Source organism: Neovison vison, chromosome 1 (genome assembly GCF_020171115.1).
Source record: "Neovison vison isolate M4711 chromosome 1, ASM_NN_V1, whole genome shotgun sequence".
Classification (NCBI taxonomy): domain Eukaryota; kingdom Metazoa; phylum Chordata; class Mammalia; order Carnivora; family Mustelidae; genus Neogale; species Neogale vison.
This window is the reverse complement of record NC_058091.1, coordinates 98,915,566-98,935,679: the sequence shown is the minus strand read 5'-3', so window position 1 is coordinate 98,935,679 and position 20,114 is coordinate 98,915,566. Positions and strand designations below refer to the sequence as shown.

Here is a 20,114-nt window from a genome sequence, read left to right as displayed (position 1 = left end):
TTATTGGGAGGTGAGGAAATCCAGAGAAGCTGATCGAGGAAGGCCTTCCAGCAAGAGGCAATAGAGGGATGGATGAGAACAGAGATTTGGGAGGGAGGACTGAAAAGGGGCAGGAAGGGTCAGATAGGAGATATTTGGATGAGAAATGGAACACAATTCCATGACTGTTTGGAAAGGGTCCAATATAACTACAGGGAACCGGGATATCTTATCAGAGGTTTGGGAAGGAGAAATGATTTGGGAGAGGAAAAAGTGGTTTGGGGCAGGTTGATGAGGGAGACAGTGATATGCAGCTGCAACCCCAGTGGAGACGGAGGGCCAGAGAAGGGTGGGACAGGCATGTCAGGACGTAGATCTGAGCATCTTCAGCATATGGAGGTTGTCAAGGAATCGTGTAGCTCTTCTGTGATGCTCTTTATTCCCCCCGCCCCACCCCGTGCTCGTTGGGATCCAACTGTCACAACATTGATTAAAAACAGCACATAACAAGTAACACCATCAGCAGCTTTCACAGAGTTGTGTACCCAGTGTTGGTGTTCCACCGCCATTGAGAGCTGTGCACAATGATGGCCATGTCAGTGATGCTTTCTACAAGTGGAAGGTTTTGGGTTTTCAAGGCGTTTATCACTGATCAGTGGGTATCTGAGCGCACCTGGAAATTTCACGTGTTGAATATGCTGCGCGCATCCCCAGAGCTCTGTGGCAGCCGAGGTGGGCTTCCCATTTGGTGAGTTGTCTTTGCCTTACACAGTACATGCTGCAGATACCTCTGCTTCTTCTTTAGGCAAAGTAATAAGCATTGAACCTATGAAATATTTGTTGCGATACACCAGAATCTCAATACGAGTAGGTCCCTGCTTAAATCCCTTGTTCCTTAAACAGAAATTGTAATTGTGTTTTTCTTGAGATATAAACTCTCAGAACTCGTAAGACTTTTGTCTTTTGGAATGGTTTTAATCTCAAATTCTTTCTAGCTGATGTGGGCAGTGTAGGCATGAGATAGATAGATAGATAGATTGATAGATAGATATAGATATAGAAAGAGATATCTATCTATCTATTAACCCCCGGTGGGTGACAATTTCTTTTTGCAAAGTTATCTCAGCCCACAACTGAGTTTTGATATTTTTTTTTTTTTAAAGATTTTATTTATTTATTTGACAGAGAAAAACACAGCGAGAGAGGGAACACCAGCAGGGGGAGCGGGAAAGGGAGAGGCAGGCTTCCTGCCGAACAGGGAGCCTGATGCGGGGCTTGATCTCAGGACCCTGGGATCATGACCTGAGCCGAAGACAGATGCTTAACAACTGAGCCACACAGGGGGTCCCAGAGTTTTGATATTTTATTTATTTATTTATTTATTTATTTTTGAAGATTTTATTTATTTATTTGACAGAGAGAGAGATCACAAGTAGGCAGAGAGAGGGGGGAGGCAGTCTCCCCACTGAGCAAACAACCAGATGCGGGACTCGATCCCAGGACCCTGAGATCTTGACCTGAGCCGAAGGCAGAGGCTTAACCCACTGAGCTACCCAGGCTCCCCATGATGTTTTTAAAGCTGTTTTCTACATTGGAAAAAAAGGATGATCAGTTTTTTAATTGTTTTACATTTTGGCGAATTCATCAGTGGGCAATGAAAGAAGTCCTGTGCATAGAGCCTTTGGTGTCATTCCAGGCTACTTCTCAAGTTACAGCTATTTATGAAAAGAGAAATATAGCTGCAAAGAGTAATGCAGAAGCAAACGTGTATTGGGATTTCTCTCTCTACAGGTTTCTTCCATCGGGACTTAAAGCCTGAGAACCTCCTCTGCATGGGCCCGGAACTTGTGAAAATTGCAGACTTTGGGTTGGCCCGAGAAATCCGATCCAGACCCCCATACACAGACTATGTATCTACCAGATGGTAAGCCCTCTTTCTTCCAAGTTACTTAACTGCACTTCTTTTTAAATACACCATTATACTGAGAATAACATTAATGTCACAAATAAGTAACTTTTTACTGAGAGCGACAGTGCAGTTTGAAACACTTATTTGTAGGTATCTTGGCATTGTACCAGGTTTAAAAGCTTGGGCTGTAAATCCTTTTTACAAGGAGGCCTGTGACGACGCTTTTCCATGATATTAATATTTTATATACAGCCCTTACTGAAGACCATTTCCTAAGAGTTGTGTAGAAAATTCTCCAAAGACCTGTCTAAAAAGCCAGCTAAGGACTATTGCTAAAACTTTGAGACCGGAAGCATTTAAGCAGTTGGCCATGACCAAGAAGTAGCCTGCAGACAAGTTTATGTTCTCTCTTTCTCCTGTTCTTCCTTTTCCTCACTCTCACTCTGTGTTTCTCAAGGGTGCCGTACAGAAGAGTCCTGCAGAGAAATGCTCAGTAGGAAAAACCATGAAATAGAGAAGCACTACTTTATGACAGCAGCCCCAACAATGGCCAAGCTGTCCTGAGTCCACCTACCCCACGGAACTAGATAGCAATTAGAAATAGAGAAGATCTCTCCCTGAGAATAGATGGTAGTATTTCATTGAACTGTAGCCGCACTAACCGGCAGTGCATCTTTGGCCCTCCAGGTACCGGGCTCCGGAAGTGCTCCTGAGGTCTACCAGCTACAGCTCCCCCATTGACATCTGGGCCGTGGGCTGCATCATGGCGGAAGTGTACACCCTCAGGCCACTCTTCCCCGGGGCCAGTGAAATTGACACCATCTTCAAAATCTGCCAGCTGCTAGGGACACCCAAAAAGGTAATGATCCTGAACAAAAGCCTGGGGGCTGAAGCCAGCAGCTGCCCCTCCCCCCACCCTCACTTCCTGTCCTGCACCCACACAGCCCTAGCCCTGTGGATCTACTGCTAGTCCTACAGTCTTTCCCTCGACCTCAGTGGCCCTTCCCTGCCCTTTCCGCTGACGTGGCGGCCTCTGTCCCTCCTGCTCTTCACCTTAAGTACACGTGCTACGGCTCCCTCTGCTCCTCCCTCGGCCACCCCACCTCCTTCACTGGGCTTCTCTATCCTCCTGGCTACAACTCCTGCAGCCCTTCCCAAGTCTCCTAACTGAAACCTTCCTTGGGCCTGCAATCGCATGCTTAGACCACCTGTGAGATTTTCTCCCGACACCCTCACCGTCACCTTGGACTTGACACCTGATATGGATTGTGATTTGCTGACCCCCACCTAGCTTCCTTCCTCCGTTCCCCGTTCATGTCCACACTCGCACCAGAATCCCAGCACCCCAGTCTTGAGGCTAAATTTCAGTGTTACCCTCCCCACCCCGCTCTCTCCCGTACCCTCCTTCACTGGCCACAAATCCTATAGAACTCCAGCCACCGGTGACCCTCCTGCTATGTCTGGGGCATCTTCTCAGTCCAGCTGCCCTCAAGTTCTGCCCCCAGCTTGTCTTTCACTCTGCAGCCAGATTCCCCCAGCCAAACAGCAGCCCTAGTACTGCCTTCCCTGTGAAAAATACCCCTTGAGTGCCCACACCATAGCCTGCTTCACCCTCACCACTAATCTCCCACATGCTCCCTTGCACCCGGCCTGGTGAGGTCCCAGAGGTGCCCTCCACCCCTGCCCTGCGCACGCGAGCTCCGCTCCCCTGCCTGAATGTCTCACGTGACTGAATTCCACTCTTTCCAAGGCCCCTCTCCATTTCAGCTGTGCTTTAGGTTAGTAATATCATTATCCTTGGACATCTCTGTGCCCTGGACCATGGGCTTGTGTTTATTGGTGTTCATTTTCTAGGTCCTAGCACCATTGCTTATACAAACCAGACCCTCAGAACATTTTTAGATCATTTGAATAAATTATGAGTGCTACCTCCTCAAGATTTTCCAGAGTCTCTTGCTGGATATCTTTGCCTCCTCTGGTTAACTTTCTTGCAACCCTCATCATTTTTTTCTCTGTATTACTGTGTTTTAAAATAAATGCCTTTTTTTCTCTTTTTGGACTGTAATGCCAAATCCTGGATTATTTTTGGATACCCAACAACACTAAGCATATAATAAGTCCTCAATAACCATCTAAGTGAATAAATAACATAAGCTATACATAATGCCACTTTACCTTAAAAGATTAAATTATACCAGAATGTGTTTTGTTAAAAAAAAGAAAAAAAAAAAAAGTGGGGCGGGGGGAACCTTAAAGATTATTTGCTCATCGTTTTGCGTCATTACCTCCAGAATTTAGTGGGAATGATGCATGAAGCAGTGGAGAGCTTGAGACTGAGGGGAACAGCTTTCTTCCCTGCTGGATTTCGCAGCATGGTTATTTTCAGTTATCAAGATGGGGTTATGGTTGGGCACCTGGGTGGCTCAGTGTGTTAAGTATCTGCATTCCACTCAAGTCATGATCCCAGAGTCCAAGGTGTACTCCTTGCTCCGTGGGGAACCTGTTTCTCCCTCTGCCTGCCTCCCCCTGCTTGTGATTTCTTTCTGTCAAATAAGTAAAATCTTTTTTTTTTTTAAAGGTAGGAATATTACAATATATAGGGTAACACAAATTTATTTAACTGGAAACAAGGTATCTTCTTTTCTTCCCCAATACAGTTTCTCAGTGGTTTCTTAAAACCTCTGTCTCATAGAACACAATTGGGAAAACACTCATTTGAACAATCAATTGAATGCTTATAAAACCAGTTGGTGGCAAATTCACTGTGTTTCCCACTGTTCCCCCACATTCACGTTCTTTGCCGTCCCTCCATTAGCATCTTCTGTGTTTCGTCAGACGCAGCGCGGCACCGTGCGTACGAGCGTGGTAATGACGTGATTGCTTTTCCGGTCGGGGCACGTGGGCTGGAATAGAAACGATCAGAACAAGTTGGCTAAGCAAGATCTTCTGTCTCGTCCTTCTTTCAGACCGACTGGCCTGAAGGCTACCAACTTTCAAGTGCAATGAACTTCCGCTGGCCCCAGTGTGTACCCAATAACTTAAAGACCCTGATTCCAAATGCTAGCAGTGAAGCCATTCAGCTCCTGAGAGACATGCTCCAGTGGGATCCCAAGAAGCGGCCAACAGCTAGTCAGGTTTCCTTCCATTTCCTTCTGTTCGATGCATTTCTTGTGACGTTCATATCTGACTCTGGATAATTCCTATAAACCTCATAGGAAGTATCTTACGTGGTATTATGGGTGAAAAACAGTATCAAATGCCACTAATGGTATATTATATATAAAACCCAAATAGTTTGAAACTCACTGTATACAGTTAAAGGTTTAAACAATACAGTTGCTTTGGAAATTGGCATACAGGTTCCTATCACCACGTACGAGGAAGAGAAGATAAGCAAATATATCTGCCTGTCTTTGGAGAAAGTTTTCAAAGATAATTATCTAAGTTAAGACTATGTAGCAGTTTGCTTATAAGGCATTATGGGTTGTCAAAAGGGAATTTGAAAATATCTTGTGAAATCCAACTCCCTCATTTTACAGCTGGCACAGAGAGGGCGACAGACAAGGTAGAGCTAGGATGATAAGCATCGTTAATATTTGATAGCACTTAACAGTTTGTAGATGCTTTAGTGTGTTCTTACATGATATTAACCCTATGAAGGTTCTCTGAACTCAGGGGCAGTGTTTTCCCTCTGTGAGAAAACTGAATCTCAGAAAGTTAAAGCAATCTCCCCTAATCATTCATCCAGCAACTAGTACAGATAGTGCCCCAGACTGCAGTTCAATGACACGGAGTGTGGGTCTCCTGCTTCATACATCCTTTTTTCTCAACCTGCCCTCCCCTAAGGCCAGTTGAACTTAGATGATAAAACACCCTTGTGCCTCTTGCAAGCCTCCCTCTGTAGTGTGTCTGAAGCCTCCCTCTGTAGTGTGTCTGGCTCCTTCCCAGCAGCCGCTCAGCGATCGATGGTGGTTACGCGGCTCAGAATGACAAAGGTGACCAGTTCTAATCAGAGATGATGATTCAGCTAAACAGAAGTGATGGGGGCCATTTGAAGATAGGGCCAATGTGATGTTAGAATTTGTGAGAACCAGAGAGACCATAGATGGAGGTTAAGGGATTATAAGGAGAAGCAACTTTCCAAAGGCTCAGAAGAGAAAGAGCCATAATTCGGTACCATAAAACTCCAGGTGGCCAGGGTTGGAAAGCCCACAGAAGTGCACTGTTGGGGGGGATGAAATTCATAAATATCCTGAGGGCAGGAGAAACGCTTTCTGATGAACCTAGTTTTTTAAAGGTTGTACCCAAAAGATGAAAAAAAAATCTGTAGCAAGGAACCAAGAGAACAATGTGTATTTTTTTTTAAAGATTTTATTTATTTATTTGACAGAGATCACAAGTAGGCAGAGAAGCAGGCAGATAGAGAGGAAGGGAAGCAGGCCCCCTGCTGAGCAGAGAGCCCGATGTGGGACTCAATCCCAGGACCCTGAGATCATGACCTGAGCCGAAGGCAGCGGCTTAACCCACTGAGCCACCCAGGCGCCCCAACAATGTGTATTTTTAAGAATAGTGTCAGAAAAGCTAAAAACGGTCCCAGATCAGTTTGCAGAAGTGCCTGAAACTATAGAGACTTCTCAAATTAGATGCCAGGATCCAAAACCAGTACCAGAGTCTCCATGTTATTGGCCTCTGTGTCTACACTTACATATAATCATTACAGATGTTTATAATAGAGCTATTAAGAAAGGTTCTGTTCTGTTTGGTGATTTCCATTCAAAAAGACTAGGGAATACAGAGACTATTTCAGAAAGAATCATAAACCCCAGCCCTTCAGGATTTATCCCCTGACTGTCCGGAAACCTGGATTGCTCAGAACAACTAACAAGGCTTGCCAGTTGTTGATAGGCAGGGTTTCCCTGTATCCTGCATCACATTCTTGGCATTCCTGGGGTTAAATACCTGCTCATTTTACACTTGCCTCTTCGGAGTCTTCCAGGATTATTGTGTTTGGCTCTCTCAAAAAAAATATTTTTTTTTTCTTTTTATGGACTGAGGAAATTGGCTCTGAAAGGTGAAATACTACATTTAAGACACATAGCAGGGGCGCCTGGGTGGCTCGGTTGGTTAAGCGTCTGACTCTTAATTGGCTCAGGTCATGATCTCAGGGCTGTGAGATCCAGCCCCACATTGGCTCACGCTCAGTGAGGAGTCTGCTCGAGATTCTCCCTTTCCCTCTCCCCTGTCCCTGACCCCCCACAAAAAGATACATAGCAAATAAGTTACAAAACCAGCATCTGACTGGCTATTATATAAGACTGATGAATCATAGACCTGTACCTCTGAAACCAATAATACATTGTATGTTAATTAATTGAATTTAAATTTAAATGTAAATAAATAATAAATTAATACATACCACAAATTGCGATTTGCCAGCATGGACCAATATTTCTATGGCTCCATGATACAATGCATATTAATTTATTTAAATTAAATTAAATTTATTTATTTACATTAAATTAAATTAATATCCTTTAACTCTTTTAGTGAGGTCTATTATATTAAATGGAAGTTTCAAAGGAAAAAAAAAAGCATCTGTGTTGAGCGAGATACTTTTCAGAAGTAGCAAAAGTAATAGCAGTGTAACTGGCTGCTTTATCCAAATAATTTTAAGTGTATAAACTTTGTATTTTAGATAAGGAAAATCATAAAGAGTATCACTCTTTCAATGCTGTTTTCTCATTGGTTTAGACTAAGAAACTGTAGTAAACTGGTCCCATGAAATGTAGCTCAGTGAGCCTGATGGTCATAACCTTCCTGGCTAGACTTTTCTCCTACAACAGCCCTCTGTGTTATTGCAGGCGCTTCGATATCCCTACTTCCAGATTGGGCATCCACTGGGCAGCACCACACAGAGCCTTCAAGATTCAGGAAAAGCACAGAAGGATGTCCTGGAAAAGGCAGGCCCAGCTCCTCACATCAAGCCGGTCCCCCCCGCCCAGCCCCCAACCAAGCCACAGCCACGGATTTCCACAAGACAGCATCAAGCCAGCCAGCCCCCTCAGCATCTCATGTACCCCTACAAAGCAGATGCGTCCAGGACAGATCACCCGAACCATCTTCCAGAGGACAAGCCAAGCCCGTTGCTCTTCCCATCCCTCCATACCAAGAATGCTCAGTCGGTAAGCAGTGAAGATTTGCTAGGATGCCTTGTCTTGCCTGTACCTCTTCTGACCCCACCTATGGTGTGAAAGATTTCCTTTTTTCAGCCTATAAAGTCTCATTACAAGGAAGGTTGATTACAATAAATGTATCTTTGGAATATCACGGAATAATGAAAGGAGCTTTGGTCTTGGAGTTGAAGGTCTAAATTCAGGTTCTGGCTGTGCCTGTTAACAGCGGGGCTGGCGGCGGGCAGCTGCGGTGTGGCGGTTCAGAGCTCCCCATTGTGAACATGTCACAAAGTGCCATAACGAAATGTATAGGCTGTCATTCCTATTAATGCTGTCGACAATTGCTGTTAAAACTAGGCAGTCGATTGAGCCCAGATCGTTCTCCTTCTCTGGGACTGGTGCGCAAAAGGAAGGAAGGAGTGCTAGACTCAATAACCTGATCGGGGCATCTAGTTACCAGTAGGTTTGTGGTGCTGAGAGCCTGATTTTCTGACAACTTTATGCAGAAGCAGAATTCTTTCTGTCGACAAGTATTCATTCACTGATGCCGGCTCCCGACCCGCACTGAGCTGCCGTGTGAGGTTACCGGAGTGCTCTCTTTAGACTGTTTGCTGGGCCCCCGCCCACAACTTTGGAAGCATTGTGTATTTGGAAATTTCCTACTATTGTGTAATTAAATAGTATCCAGGTCTACTAAGAAGGCAAAGAAATCATCTTTGCAGTGTTTTCGGTAAATGAGCAGGATGACTGATGTCTGAGCTGTATTCTCTTGCATCTCTGTTTACGACAGAATAAAGCCTGTTAATGTCTTCAGGGATGAGGCCCCGATGACAGCCTAGCTATCCTCCCCATATGTGAGCAGTACCTTAGACTTCTTTTTAGGGGCTCCAGGGTGATGCTGTCAGTTAAGCGTTTAAGAGTCGGTTTGGCTCAGGTCATGATTTTGTGGTCGTGAGATCGAGCCTTGCATCAGGCTGGGCGCTCAGTGTGGAGTCTGCTAATGCTCTCTCTCCCTCTCCTTCTGTCCCTTCCCTGTCTCTCTCTCTCTCTCAAAAATACATCTATTTTATTTATTTATTTATTTATTTGACAGGCAGAGAGGCAAGCAGAGAGAGAGAGAGGAGAAAGCAAGCTCCCTGCTAAGCAGAGACCCTGATGCAGGGCTCCATCCCAGGACCCTGGGATCATGACCCAAGCTGAAGGCAGAGGCTTTAACCCACTGAGCCACCCAGGTGCCCCCTAAATCTATTTTTTTAAAAATGTCTTTGTAAAAATCCTTATCTCATACACCTGAATGTCCCCTAGGATGCCAGTGGGTGGGATGCACACAGGAGAGGTGAAAGACAGAGGCCCAGGAATGTGCTTCCCACGGTGGCATGTGGGGAATGATATGCCCCTGTCCTCCTTTTCATCAGTGAAGAAGTGTGGAATGGGCATTACTCATGGGTGAGCTCCATTAATGCCAAGTATCGCTTTGTCCCCCACTCCTCGGGTGCACAGAAAATGCTAGCTGGCCTGGAACACAAAAATGGGGAGATCAAGCCCAAGAGTCGCAGAAGGTGGGGTCTTGTATCTCGGGCAACAAAGGATTGTGACGACTGGGCTGACTTGGATGACTTGGATTTCAGTCCGTCCCTCCCCAGGACTGACCTGAAAAACAAGAAGAGACAGAGCGAGGAGGCTCTCTGCAGGCAAGTGTGCGCCTCGGCTCTGGACACAGATTGAATCTGGGGTTTTTGAATCAGTCTGCACCTCTCTGATGGTGCTTCCCATCTCATGCTGATCCAAGCCATGTTCCCTTGCTTCAGATTTGAGAGCGTTCTGGACCTGAAGCCCTCCGAGCCCATCAGTACAGGCAGCAGCGCCCCTACCCAGACCTCCTATCAGAGGCGAGACACACCAACCCTGAGGTCCGCAGCCAAGCAGCACTACCTGAAGCACTCGCGATACTTGCCTGGTAATAGAAATGCTTGCCTTTACTTTCCTCCTCGATAAGAAATCATTTCCCTGGAATCACGTATTCACAGAGATAATGTTTTGGAAGGCAAGCGCCCCTGGCTTCTAGAACTTCAGAACTGGCAGCAACATCATAGAAATGTATGATGTAAGCCCCTGTGCAGCCTATTTTCTAATGCTGGGAGCCAGACCCTAAACAAATAGACAACCAATAGATCCAGTGGTGGTAGAAGGCGGGGAGAAGATGCCACTGTAGACAGAGGACTCAGGAAGGGCCTCTCTGAGTGCATGACTCCTGTCTGGGCCCCCAAAGAATGGGGGGGAACAAATGAGCAGAACAAAGGCAGGGGAAGAAGCAAGAGGAGAGGAGAAGCAAGAGGAGAGCCTGGAAGGAAGGCAGGGGCTTGGCTTGTGAGGGGAAGGGCAGAGGGGCCGGCGTGACCCGAGCGTGGTAAGACGGTGATACACGTGGCAGGAGGCATCTTTGGGGGTCCGTGAGACATTTGGAATTCATTTCACAAGCAGCAGGAAGCTGTCAAAGCATTTTAACTGGAGAGCACGCTGGGTTCGCGTTCATCTGCGTGCTGAGTGGCTGAGGGCAGGCTGTAGTTCTCGTGCAGGTAAGGGGAGTGCTGGCTCAGGCTGGGGCTGCGGGGCCCAGGGGACACGAGGTGGGAACAGCAGGCCCCGCTGGTGGGTTGACTCCTCGCCTCTTGGTTGGCCTCCCAGGATGACCTGGAAGAAGAGAGAGCAGGTGACAGTACAGCAGTGGTTTGGGTGTCAGGACAGAGACACCCTGTGTCCTCTGGGCCAAACTCCAGTGGCCACAGGCCAAAGGGAGCAGGGAGGGAATTACAGTTATTTCTTTTTGGCTCTAGAAGAGGAAGGAGGATAAAGGATGAATTCAGTCTTTCAGTTCTGAAAACCATCTGCAGTGTTTGACATAAATGGGAAAGTGGGCGGTCTAGTGGGTGGTTTGGCTTGAGTTTGAGGTGATTGATTAAGGTCAAGGCAGCCTTGGGTCTGATGGAGTCTGTGAGGATCCCCAGTGCTGACCCTAGTCACCAGCACTAGATGGCGCTAATGGTCCAGGTCAGGTGAGAAGAGGGATCTGGGGGACAGAATGCAGAGAAGAGAGCAAGGAGCTGCAGAGCTGGGGGGTTGGGGAAGGGGGACCAAGAGGAACTTGGGAAGGTGATGGACAGGTAGTGGCCCATGCAGAGGTACAGATGGGAATGACCAGGAGCACTGACACCCAGGAAATAGCACCAGAGGGTCCAAGAGAGAAGACATGAGACAGACCTGTTGGGAGGAGTTTAGGGAGACCTCACTGTGCCCATCAGTGAGTCAGCCTACTAAATCCCAGGAAACCATATTTCCTTCTTTCCTCAGCAATCTATGGACAACCTCAGGGTCAGTTTTTGCTCCTAAATACATTACATTCCTACAACATAGGAAGTTCAGACAAATTGAGTTCTGTGATGAGGTTACCACTGGAATCTGGTTCAACATGAAATAATGTATTTTGCATCTGAAAATCATTTCTTGCCCACTAGGAATAAATATAAGAAACGGCATACTTCCGAATCCAGGCAAAGATTTTGTTCCATCTAATCCGTGGTCGAGTTCTGGTTTGTCCGGAAAATCTTCAGGAACAGTATCCGTAATCAGCAAAATAAATTCAGGTGAGTAGTGATTATTAACTCCGAAATGACAAGAGGCAGATTCTCTGGATACAGCAAGGCCGGTCCAGAGAGACAGGCTATGGAAATGAGAGGGTTTTCTGGGGTGGAAACCAAGGGCCCCTTTTTCAGGCCACACTCCTGTCTCTTTCTTGGCAGCAGGCTCTGGGGACCCAGCCAGCTGCCCTGGGTCTGCCCCAGGCATAGCTGGGGAGTTAGGCATCTCTGACTTCCAAGGCCCCGCCCTGCTGGACACCCAGCTTAGCTCCACCTGCCGTGCTCCAGCTTGCCCCTCTCTCTGGTAACCCAGCCTTAGTCCAGAGCATTGGAAAAACCTCTTCTGGACAGTTCAGAGGGCTGTCCCCATTTTTTGTTGTTGTTCTCAGTCCCACTTCTTTTAAATGACTAAGGGAATTTCCTAAGCCTTCCAGGCAGGCTAACCTCATTCCCAGCAGGCCTGTTCCCTGCACCACTTTCCCTCACACAGGCAGCCCCTGTCATGCATTGCTTCCCTTCCACATTGCCAGGCAAACATCTAGGCCTCACTTCTCCCTGCTTTTATCCATGACACATCCATTTATTTTGAGAAATACAAAAAAGAGGGAAATGAGATATCCATACCCATGTATCCACCCCAGCTCAAGGAGGCAAACTTTGCAAGTACACCTAAAGCCCACCATCTAGGCCCTCCTACCCATTCCCTCCTTCCCCTCTCCTTCCCCCGACCCCTACCTAATTTGGTGTTTATTACTTCTGTGCATTTTTTCAAAGATTAATGAACCACATAGTATTTTTTACATGTTCAAAAATTAACACAAACGTAATTCTGGATCTTCACTCGTTTTAGTAATTCTATTTTGATCTAGCAATTACACAGAGGTGTAAGACCCATCAGAGTGTATGTTATAAAACCTATATAACTTATGACACCACATCACCCCCTAATTTATGACTTTTACTGGACTGTAATGTATTTATCCTTCTTTCCTTGGTGAGCATGGAAGTTGTGAACCATCTTTGCTATAGAAGGAGCGCTGAAATGAACCTGGGCGTACCCTCTTGTCGCGCACCTGCGTGAAGGTTTCTCTGGGGTTGATGTAAACAGGTTAAAGGGTGTGCTCATCTTTGACTTTACAGATGTTGCCCAATTGCTCTCCAGCAGGGTCTGGGAGTGGTGCTGCCTCCTTGATGCCACTTGGTACTGTCACGATTGCAAACTGTGTGCTGGTCTAATGGGTGTGAGATGGCCTCTTGTGGTGGCTTAAGCTTGCATGTCCTGTGTACTAATGAGGTGGAGCATCTTCTCTCGTGGTCATGGACTCTACGTTCTTTCCCTTTTGTGACTTAACCTGTTCAGATTCTCTCATTTGTTGTGTGTACCTATTCACCAAAAATGCAAAATGTCCTCTAGCACAACGCAGCTCCTCACTCAGGCATTGTCACTCTGCCACACATTCTCCCCCCAACCCCCGGATATAACTTCCATTTGTATAATGGCCCATGATAACATTTGTCATCATTCCGTGTGTACCCGAAGTCTTAATAGGCTCATAGATCGATGTTCATCCATCCAATATGTATTGATCACTGCTATATATAAGGTGTCCCATTAGCCTCCTAGAACACTGGGTCCCCATACAGTTCCAGCCCTTAAAGCACTCTCACTCTGAAAGGGTCATAAAAAATGAATATATTTAATATACATCATTAATTTTTATGACTACGGGCAAGAGTATTTAGCGTAGACTTACTTGACATAACTAAATAGTTAGATCTTAACTATTCAGTTAACTAGTTAACTACTAAATAGTTAAGTAGACTTACTTGTCATAACTAAATAGTTAAGATCGCCATGCCATTTCGTAAGAGAGTGGTTTGTGGATTATGGTTTAGCCAGGTTCTATGATTTGTACATACTGACCTGGAAGAATAACTCTTCTCTGTTTTGGAGGGGAAAAAGCAGATTTCAGAATGGGCTAAACCCATTATTCCAAAAAAGAAAGAAAACCATACCTTTCCCTTTTCTTGAATGAACCAAGCATCTGGGCTCCATTCAGGCACAGGCTACAAGTGCGGCCCTGTCTTTGCTGACCCTCTGCCCCGTCTTTCCACAGTGTGGTGTGGAGGAATGCTCTGCTCGCAATTCACTGTTCTTATCCTATTTCCCCCCTAAAAGTAAACACCTGATTCTTTATTGTTCCACACCTGTGTGACCCTGTTGTGCTATGTGCACATGGGGTCTTCATAGTAATGAGCTTTTGCTTTTGTGCATCAGTTGGTTCCGGTTCTACGAGTTCTAGTGGACTGACTGGAAACTATATCCCGTCCTTCCTGAAAAAAGAAGTTGGTTCTGCTGTGCAGAGGGTACACTTGGCTCCTATTCCAGACCCTTCTCCGGGTGAGTCCTATTTGGGGTTATTCATGAAGCAGTTCATCAAATGGTTTCCACTCATGGCTTTGTGCCAGGCATGTTGTAAGCTGAGGACCCACCAGGGCAGGGTAGATGCTCGCCAGCACAGAGGAGAAAAACGAGGTAGGCAGGATATAGGGAATGTGGGGGTTGGAGTGTGCATGTTTAAAGAGGGTACCAAACCTTAAGAGACTCAATCTCAGGAAACAAACAGGGTTGCTGGAGGGGAGGGGGGATGAGAGGAATGGGGAGGCTGGGTGATGGACACTGGTGAGTGTATGTGTTGTGGTGAGCGCTGGGTGCTGTGTAAACTGATGAATCACAGACCTGTACCCCTGAAACAGATACTACATTATATGCTAATTTTAAAAGAATAATAATTTACAAAAAAATAAAAATAAAAGAGGGTGGCCAAAGAAGACCTCACCACCAAGGAGCTATTGAGTGACGGTGTGTGAAGGAGGTGAGTGGGCTAGCCATGCGGTGTGGGTGACCCCCAGCCCCGGGTTCCTAGCACGTGAGAGGTGGGCGTGTTCCCGGAAGAGCCCGGAGGCAGGTGGCAGGGGCGGAGTGGGCGGGGCCGCCGTCAGCGTGCTGTCCCTGCGTGTGAGGGACCCGGCAGGCACGGGAGGGTCTGGGGCAGAGGTGTGAGGTGATCTGACTCACATCCTGGAGCCTCACTCGCGCGCTCCTCGTCGTGGGACTGGAGGCGGGGAGCACAGTTGGCAGCGGGGAAACTGGCTGTTGCAGTCATCGCGGCGGGGAATCGCGGGCCCGGCTGCTGAGAGCGGAGCCGGGCCAGATTCTGAGTCTGTTTGGAAAGGAGAGCCAGTGGCATTTGCTGACCAGTGACATGTGGGCTGGGAAAAAAGAGGGGTCAGGAATGACACCTGTGTTTTTAGCCTGACAACAGTAGAATGGAGCTGTCCTTCACCCGGAGAGGGAAGACTGTGAGTCGCCCACCAATGCTTCTCTTGAACTCCCATTTTCCGATATTTTTGTCACCAAGATGCATTTGTTTGCTGTGTTTACGGGAGTCCCGTATCAATCCGACCCACCTTCCTCTTTAATTGCAGGCTATTCTTCCCTGAAGGCCGTGAGACCTCATCCCGGGCGACCTTTCTTCCACACCCAGCCTAGAAGCACTCCCGGGCTGATGCCACGGCCTCCGGCTGCACAGCCCGTGCACGGCCGGACGGACTGGGTTTCCAAGTACGGGTCTCGGCGATGACCGGCGAAGCTTCTGGGCGTGGGGGAAAGCAAGACACGGTCCCTCGGCCATCTGGTTGGTGTTCTGCCAACAAGAAACTGGCGACGGTGTGAAAGCAAACAAACACTTTATAGTTATTCTTCTGAATTAAGACATTTCAATATTCTTTTTAAGGTTTTTTTTTTAAATATTGATTTGAATGCAATACCCTTTTTTTGTACAAAATTATTTTATTCTAAAACTGGGTCCCATTATTTTCTTAAGCAGCAGCATTTTATATATATGGATTATGTTCTAGCATTTTATACAGTCAACTTTGTAACGAACTTTTTAAAAATTAATTGATTTTCCTTTGGGGTTCCAGATAATATTTTATACAGATTTTTTAAAATGTAATAATATTGATGCAGTATTGCAGCAGGGGTGCAATTGGAGGCTACATGATAGAGGGTTACTGAATCACTGCGTGCAGATATTTGTGAAGTGGTTAAATTTTAAATGTGGCACACTGGTACATCGGCTTTCTTGGACCAGCCTCAGCGCTAGATAAATGATCTTCTGCTTTTCTCAATATCAGGTTATTGGTTTGATTCTGTGACACCACTGTGCTGTTCTAAAAATACTATTATGCAATGAATTTCACAGCTGAAAGAACTCCAAGTAAATAGTTTTTTGAAATTTTTACAACCCTTTTTGGTGGTTGGAGGTATACAAGGTGGTTGGAGAGATGGTTTTATCACTGTAGGCCATCCCATTCTATTTTCTCCCATTTTTTTATGTTTCTTCCATTTTTGAAATCCAATTGTATAAGTACCCCCAAAAGGGAAGCTTTTCAAGCCAACGGGTCTTTCACTCAAAGGTCAACACAGTCCATTAAACTTATATTCCTATCAAGATGCATGATCAAAAAGCTAAGTTTCAAAGCAGCAGAAGATTTTTTTATTGTAATAACTGATCAACTCTTGCATTCGGTCCAGTTCTCCAGGCCTGGCTAGGAACAGACAATGAAGAAACTTCTGTCCTAGCCACATTCTCAGGGCACTTTGGGGAGCAGGAAGGATTCATGGCCAAGGTTCTGCTGACCTGGGACATCATGGCTACCATGATGGTGGTGTCAGTAATGTGCCACATTTGAACTCGTAACCCTTGTGTAGTTTCTTCACACAGTGGGAACTCTAATTTGTTGGACAGAGGCTGTTCCATTGAGAGGAATGTTTACAGCAATTTTGAAAACAACAATGCTAGTTTGGAGACAGAAAAAGAAAAAAGGTTCACTCTTCGTCCATCTCTGTAGGCCCATCTGGCCCCGCCTGTGGTTTACCTGAAAGGCGGGAGGGAAGGTCTCCGCCAGTGGACATAATACAAGCTCAATAGCGCATTGACTCCAGGCCCCAAGCTACTCTCATTTGGTTCCAGGTTCCCAGATCTAGCAGGTTGAGCCATATGAAATTGTCTGTCATTTCTGTAGGTTAAAATGACAGATAAAACAGAATGTCAGCACTTGGACACAATTTAACCCAATCCATGGGTAAATGATTGCTTTGATGCATTCGTAGTGTGTTAGAGTCTGAGCAAATTGCCAGGGCCCTCATCTAAATCAGGGAGTAATTTCTGCTTTGGGGAATCTGGCGCAATAATGTACTTGACCAAGCACTATGATCCCTAGGGGCGTGAGAAAAGCACATAATGGATGTGGATTTGATAGGGAATATTTTCTGTTAACAAACTGGCAGCAAAGCTTCAGAAAACAAATAAGTATATGTAAGCACAACTTGAAGCTGAGTTCACTTCTGTATTATATTCTCAACTCATTATCTAAAGCAGCAGAAAATGTGTTTTCAGAGATGAGTCCTTTACTGCGATTACTATTTATTTTCCCTTTCTGTATTATGTATAAAAAGTAAGTTAATCTGTAACCTTGCCCAGCTTGCTGGAAAGCTGGTTTTAAATTGTAAATACCTCCTAGAGAAGCGAGTGGATTGTGAAAACCATATTCTTGGCACTCTAGCTTATGTTAAGGTCATGACATTTTTTTAAATGGAAAAACCCAGTCACCTGGTTATTATGCATTATAGAATTGTTTCTGTAATGCTTTTTTGGGCCCACATTCAGAAAATATTTCCATTTTCTTCCTCTTACTTTTTGCTTTATTTATGAGTAAACAAGTTCCCTTAGGATGCCAAACACGATTATCCTTGTGGAAGTCGAGAAGCTGATGTGCAGTCGAGAAAACTAGAAGACTGAAAAAACAATGTAAATTCTAAAGAACCAGCAAAATCCTGGAAAGTTCTTTTTTTCCCCCCCATAAAGGGTAAACGGCAAATGTGTATACACGCTGTTTACTATAGAAGGGAATCGTGACCATTTTTTGTTACGTGAAAAATTAAATGATACCTGGTGTGTATATCTTTTAGTTAGTAGGGAATTATAAGATGTACTATAAGACACCAAGAGGAATGAGGAGTTTCACCATACCTATCCATGACTATACCTCATTTCCAGTCAGAAAGCTTTTCGGGATGTCGGGAAATGGTACAGGGATGGCTCTCTTTCCACACCCAAAGGTCCGGTGATAAGTGGTGTGCTGGGGGGTATGTGTGCAAACCACAAGGCAAGCCGCATGGACATAAAAGCTACTCTTGGTGTGACTGTTCATCTTACAATAAAATTCCATTGATTACTAAACACTCATCCAGCTCATGTATGATAGGATTTAAGGAGGAAGAAAATTGATTTTCAAACAATTATTTTAGACACCTCTCATAGATAGGCTCAAGGACTGTATATATCTAACTGACACTGTGTCATCTTTTGATGTTATCAGAAGTTGAATACAATGAAGGTAATGCCCAAGAACAAATAAGGGTAGTACTGGGGCTCACAGGCACCATCTTTGCTCATGAAGTAGCGTTTCCCTACCATCAAGCCATTGTTTTGTGCCATTTTGGAGGAAAAGAACGCAGGCTGTACGTTTCAGCTCAGTGTATGACCAAAAGCAATATGTTTATAAGAGAATGTTTGACATGCTAATTATTTTATGTCATTTAAGGCATACTGTAGCAACACATTTGTTTAATATATGTGCTTAATTTTTAGAATTATTTTTACAATTTCCAACCAAAGTACTGTATTTTATATAACTTATTGTGAGGACCCTCTCATGGAAACCATTAAGAAGACAAACTGGAGGCAAGCATCCCATCGATCTGTATTACCAATTTCTTAGAGACACTAAGCTAATGTGAATTTCAAATAACCTGAACAGTCTTCTGATCTCAGATGTCTTTGTACTGATAGCAGTGTAGTCACCAGATTTGATTACAAGGGAATAACTGAGAATATATTTATTTAAAAAGCAAATAATCATCACGATGAGAATAGAGGAGGAGAGAAAACCACTGACACAAGCCCTTTCTGAAATAAAACATTGCATTTTGAATAGTTTGTCCTAAGTTGTTTAAAAACGTTAACTTTATGTAAGGAAAATTCTGCTCCAAATAAAGTTACAGTTAAAGAAAGAGAAATGATCTGAGTGTTCTGTTTTTATTTTCAGTGTTCTTCCATCAGAAGATAACCGTAGGGCCCCTGGCAGGCTCAGTTGGTAGAGCACACCCCTGATCTCAGGGTTGTGAGTTCAAGCCCTGTGCTGGATCTTTCACAAGAAGAAGATAACATTAGTATTTCCTAATGGGGGGGGGGTTGCTATTTTATAACTTCTTAATCCTTAGTACAGTGTTACTGCCATGAAATTTCAAGGATAAGCTTAGAGCAGCATGTAAAGAGTTATTCTGCAAGCTGGAGACTTTTTATTTTTTGTTTTTTGGAGGCTTTTTAAAAATTTAGTATTTAGCAAGTTAGGTGACAGGAATATTCAAAAAAAGAAAAAAGCAGATGGAGACAATTTCTGGTTGCCAATTTCATCGTGCCTCCTTATTAATACCTACCTTGTATGCTTTCAGCTTTTCATAGCATACTCCTATGTACAATAACCACGGTCAAATGAAACTCATCACTTCGTGAATTACACACAAGATTCCACGGGAAATTCACTTCCCATTCTTTGGATCCTCAAAAGAATTTTGTAGGGACACAATTTACCGAAGGTGCATTGCTGAATCCCTAAGTGTGAACTCAACAGCATGTGTGTAAATTTTTGGAATCCTCTGCCCATCCTGCCCCTTCAGAGGCCTTAGGGATTTGAGCTCCCGCCAGCCTTCCTGCTAATAAAATCTGCTGTTAGAGTCTCCCATGTAGAAGCAGCTTTCCGGCTCCAATCTCTGATTCGTTCAGCCTACTTGCCTCCACTCCAGCTTCCACCACAGGCCTTCCGGGTGACCCAGAAGTCCTACAGGATGTCTACCTGCCTCCTGGGACCTTCAGTAGCCTCTCCTACATGGAAGTGTCTGGCGCACACATCAGCTTCTCCCTGGCCTCGCCGGCATCACCGCCAAGGTCAAGGCCCAGTACCAGCTGCAGTTGGAGCCAGACCGAAGCTGAGAACGTGGACTTGATCCAGTACAGGGAGCTGCACACCCTGGCTGGGAATCACGCGCATGCTCCCCAAAAGCTGGAAAACAGAGAGTTCCGAGATGAACTTCAGCCTCAATCAACTCCAGGATGAGATGGAGGGTCTCCAAGGCCAGAGGGCTTCCCTGGAGGCCACCATAGCAGCGTGGGGGGCTGGGGGAAAGAGGTGGAGTGCATTAAAGAGATACTCCAGGGCCCTGGCCTTGGCTACCGCCTGCGCTCTTTCTACTCAAGCTTCCGCTCTGGTGGGGGCTCCAGCTCCTTCCGC

General features: G+C 45.4%; 1 protein-coding gene across 1 annotated transcript in view; it reads left to right on the top strand.

The window, feature by feature from the left end:
• Positions 1-18,839, top strand: part of CILK1 (ciliogenesis associated kinase 1) — a 60,773-nt gene extending 41,934 nt beyond the window's left edge. The window contains exons 6-14 of the mRNA XM_044252912.1: positions 1,771-1,903; positions 2,576-2,747; positions 4,855-5,022; positions 7,750-8,070; positions 9,562-9,752; positions 9,870-10,018; positions 11,574-11,702; positions 13,975-14,097; positions 15,186-18,839. Of these exons, the coding sequence (XP_044108847.1) occupies positions 1,771-1,903; positions 2,576-2,747; positions 4,855-5,022; positions 7,750-8,070; positions 9,562-9,752; positions 9,870-10,018; positions 11,574-11,702; positions 13,975-14,097; positions 15,186-15,340 (1,541 nt within the window). The 3' untranslated portion in view covers positions 15,341-18,839. The remainder of the gene's footprint in view (positions 1-1,770; positions 1,904-2,575; positions 2,748-4,854; positions 5,023-7,749; positions 8,071-9,561; positions 9,753-9,869; positions 10,019-11,573; positions 11,703-13,974; positions 14,098-15,185) is intronic.
• The last annotated feature ends 1,275 nt before the right edge of the window (positions 18,840-20,114 follow it).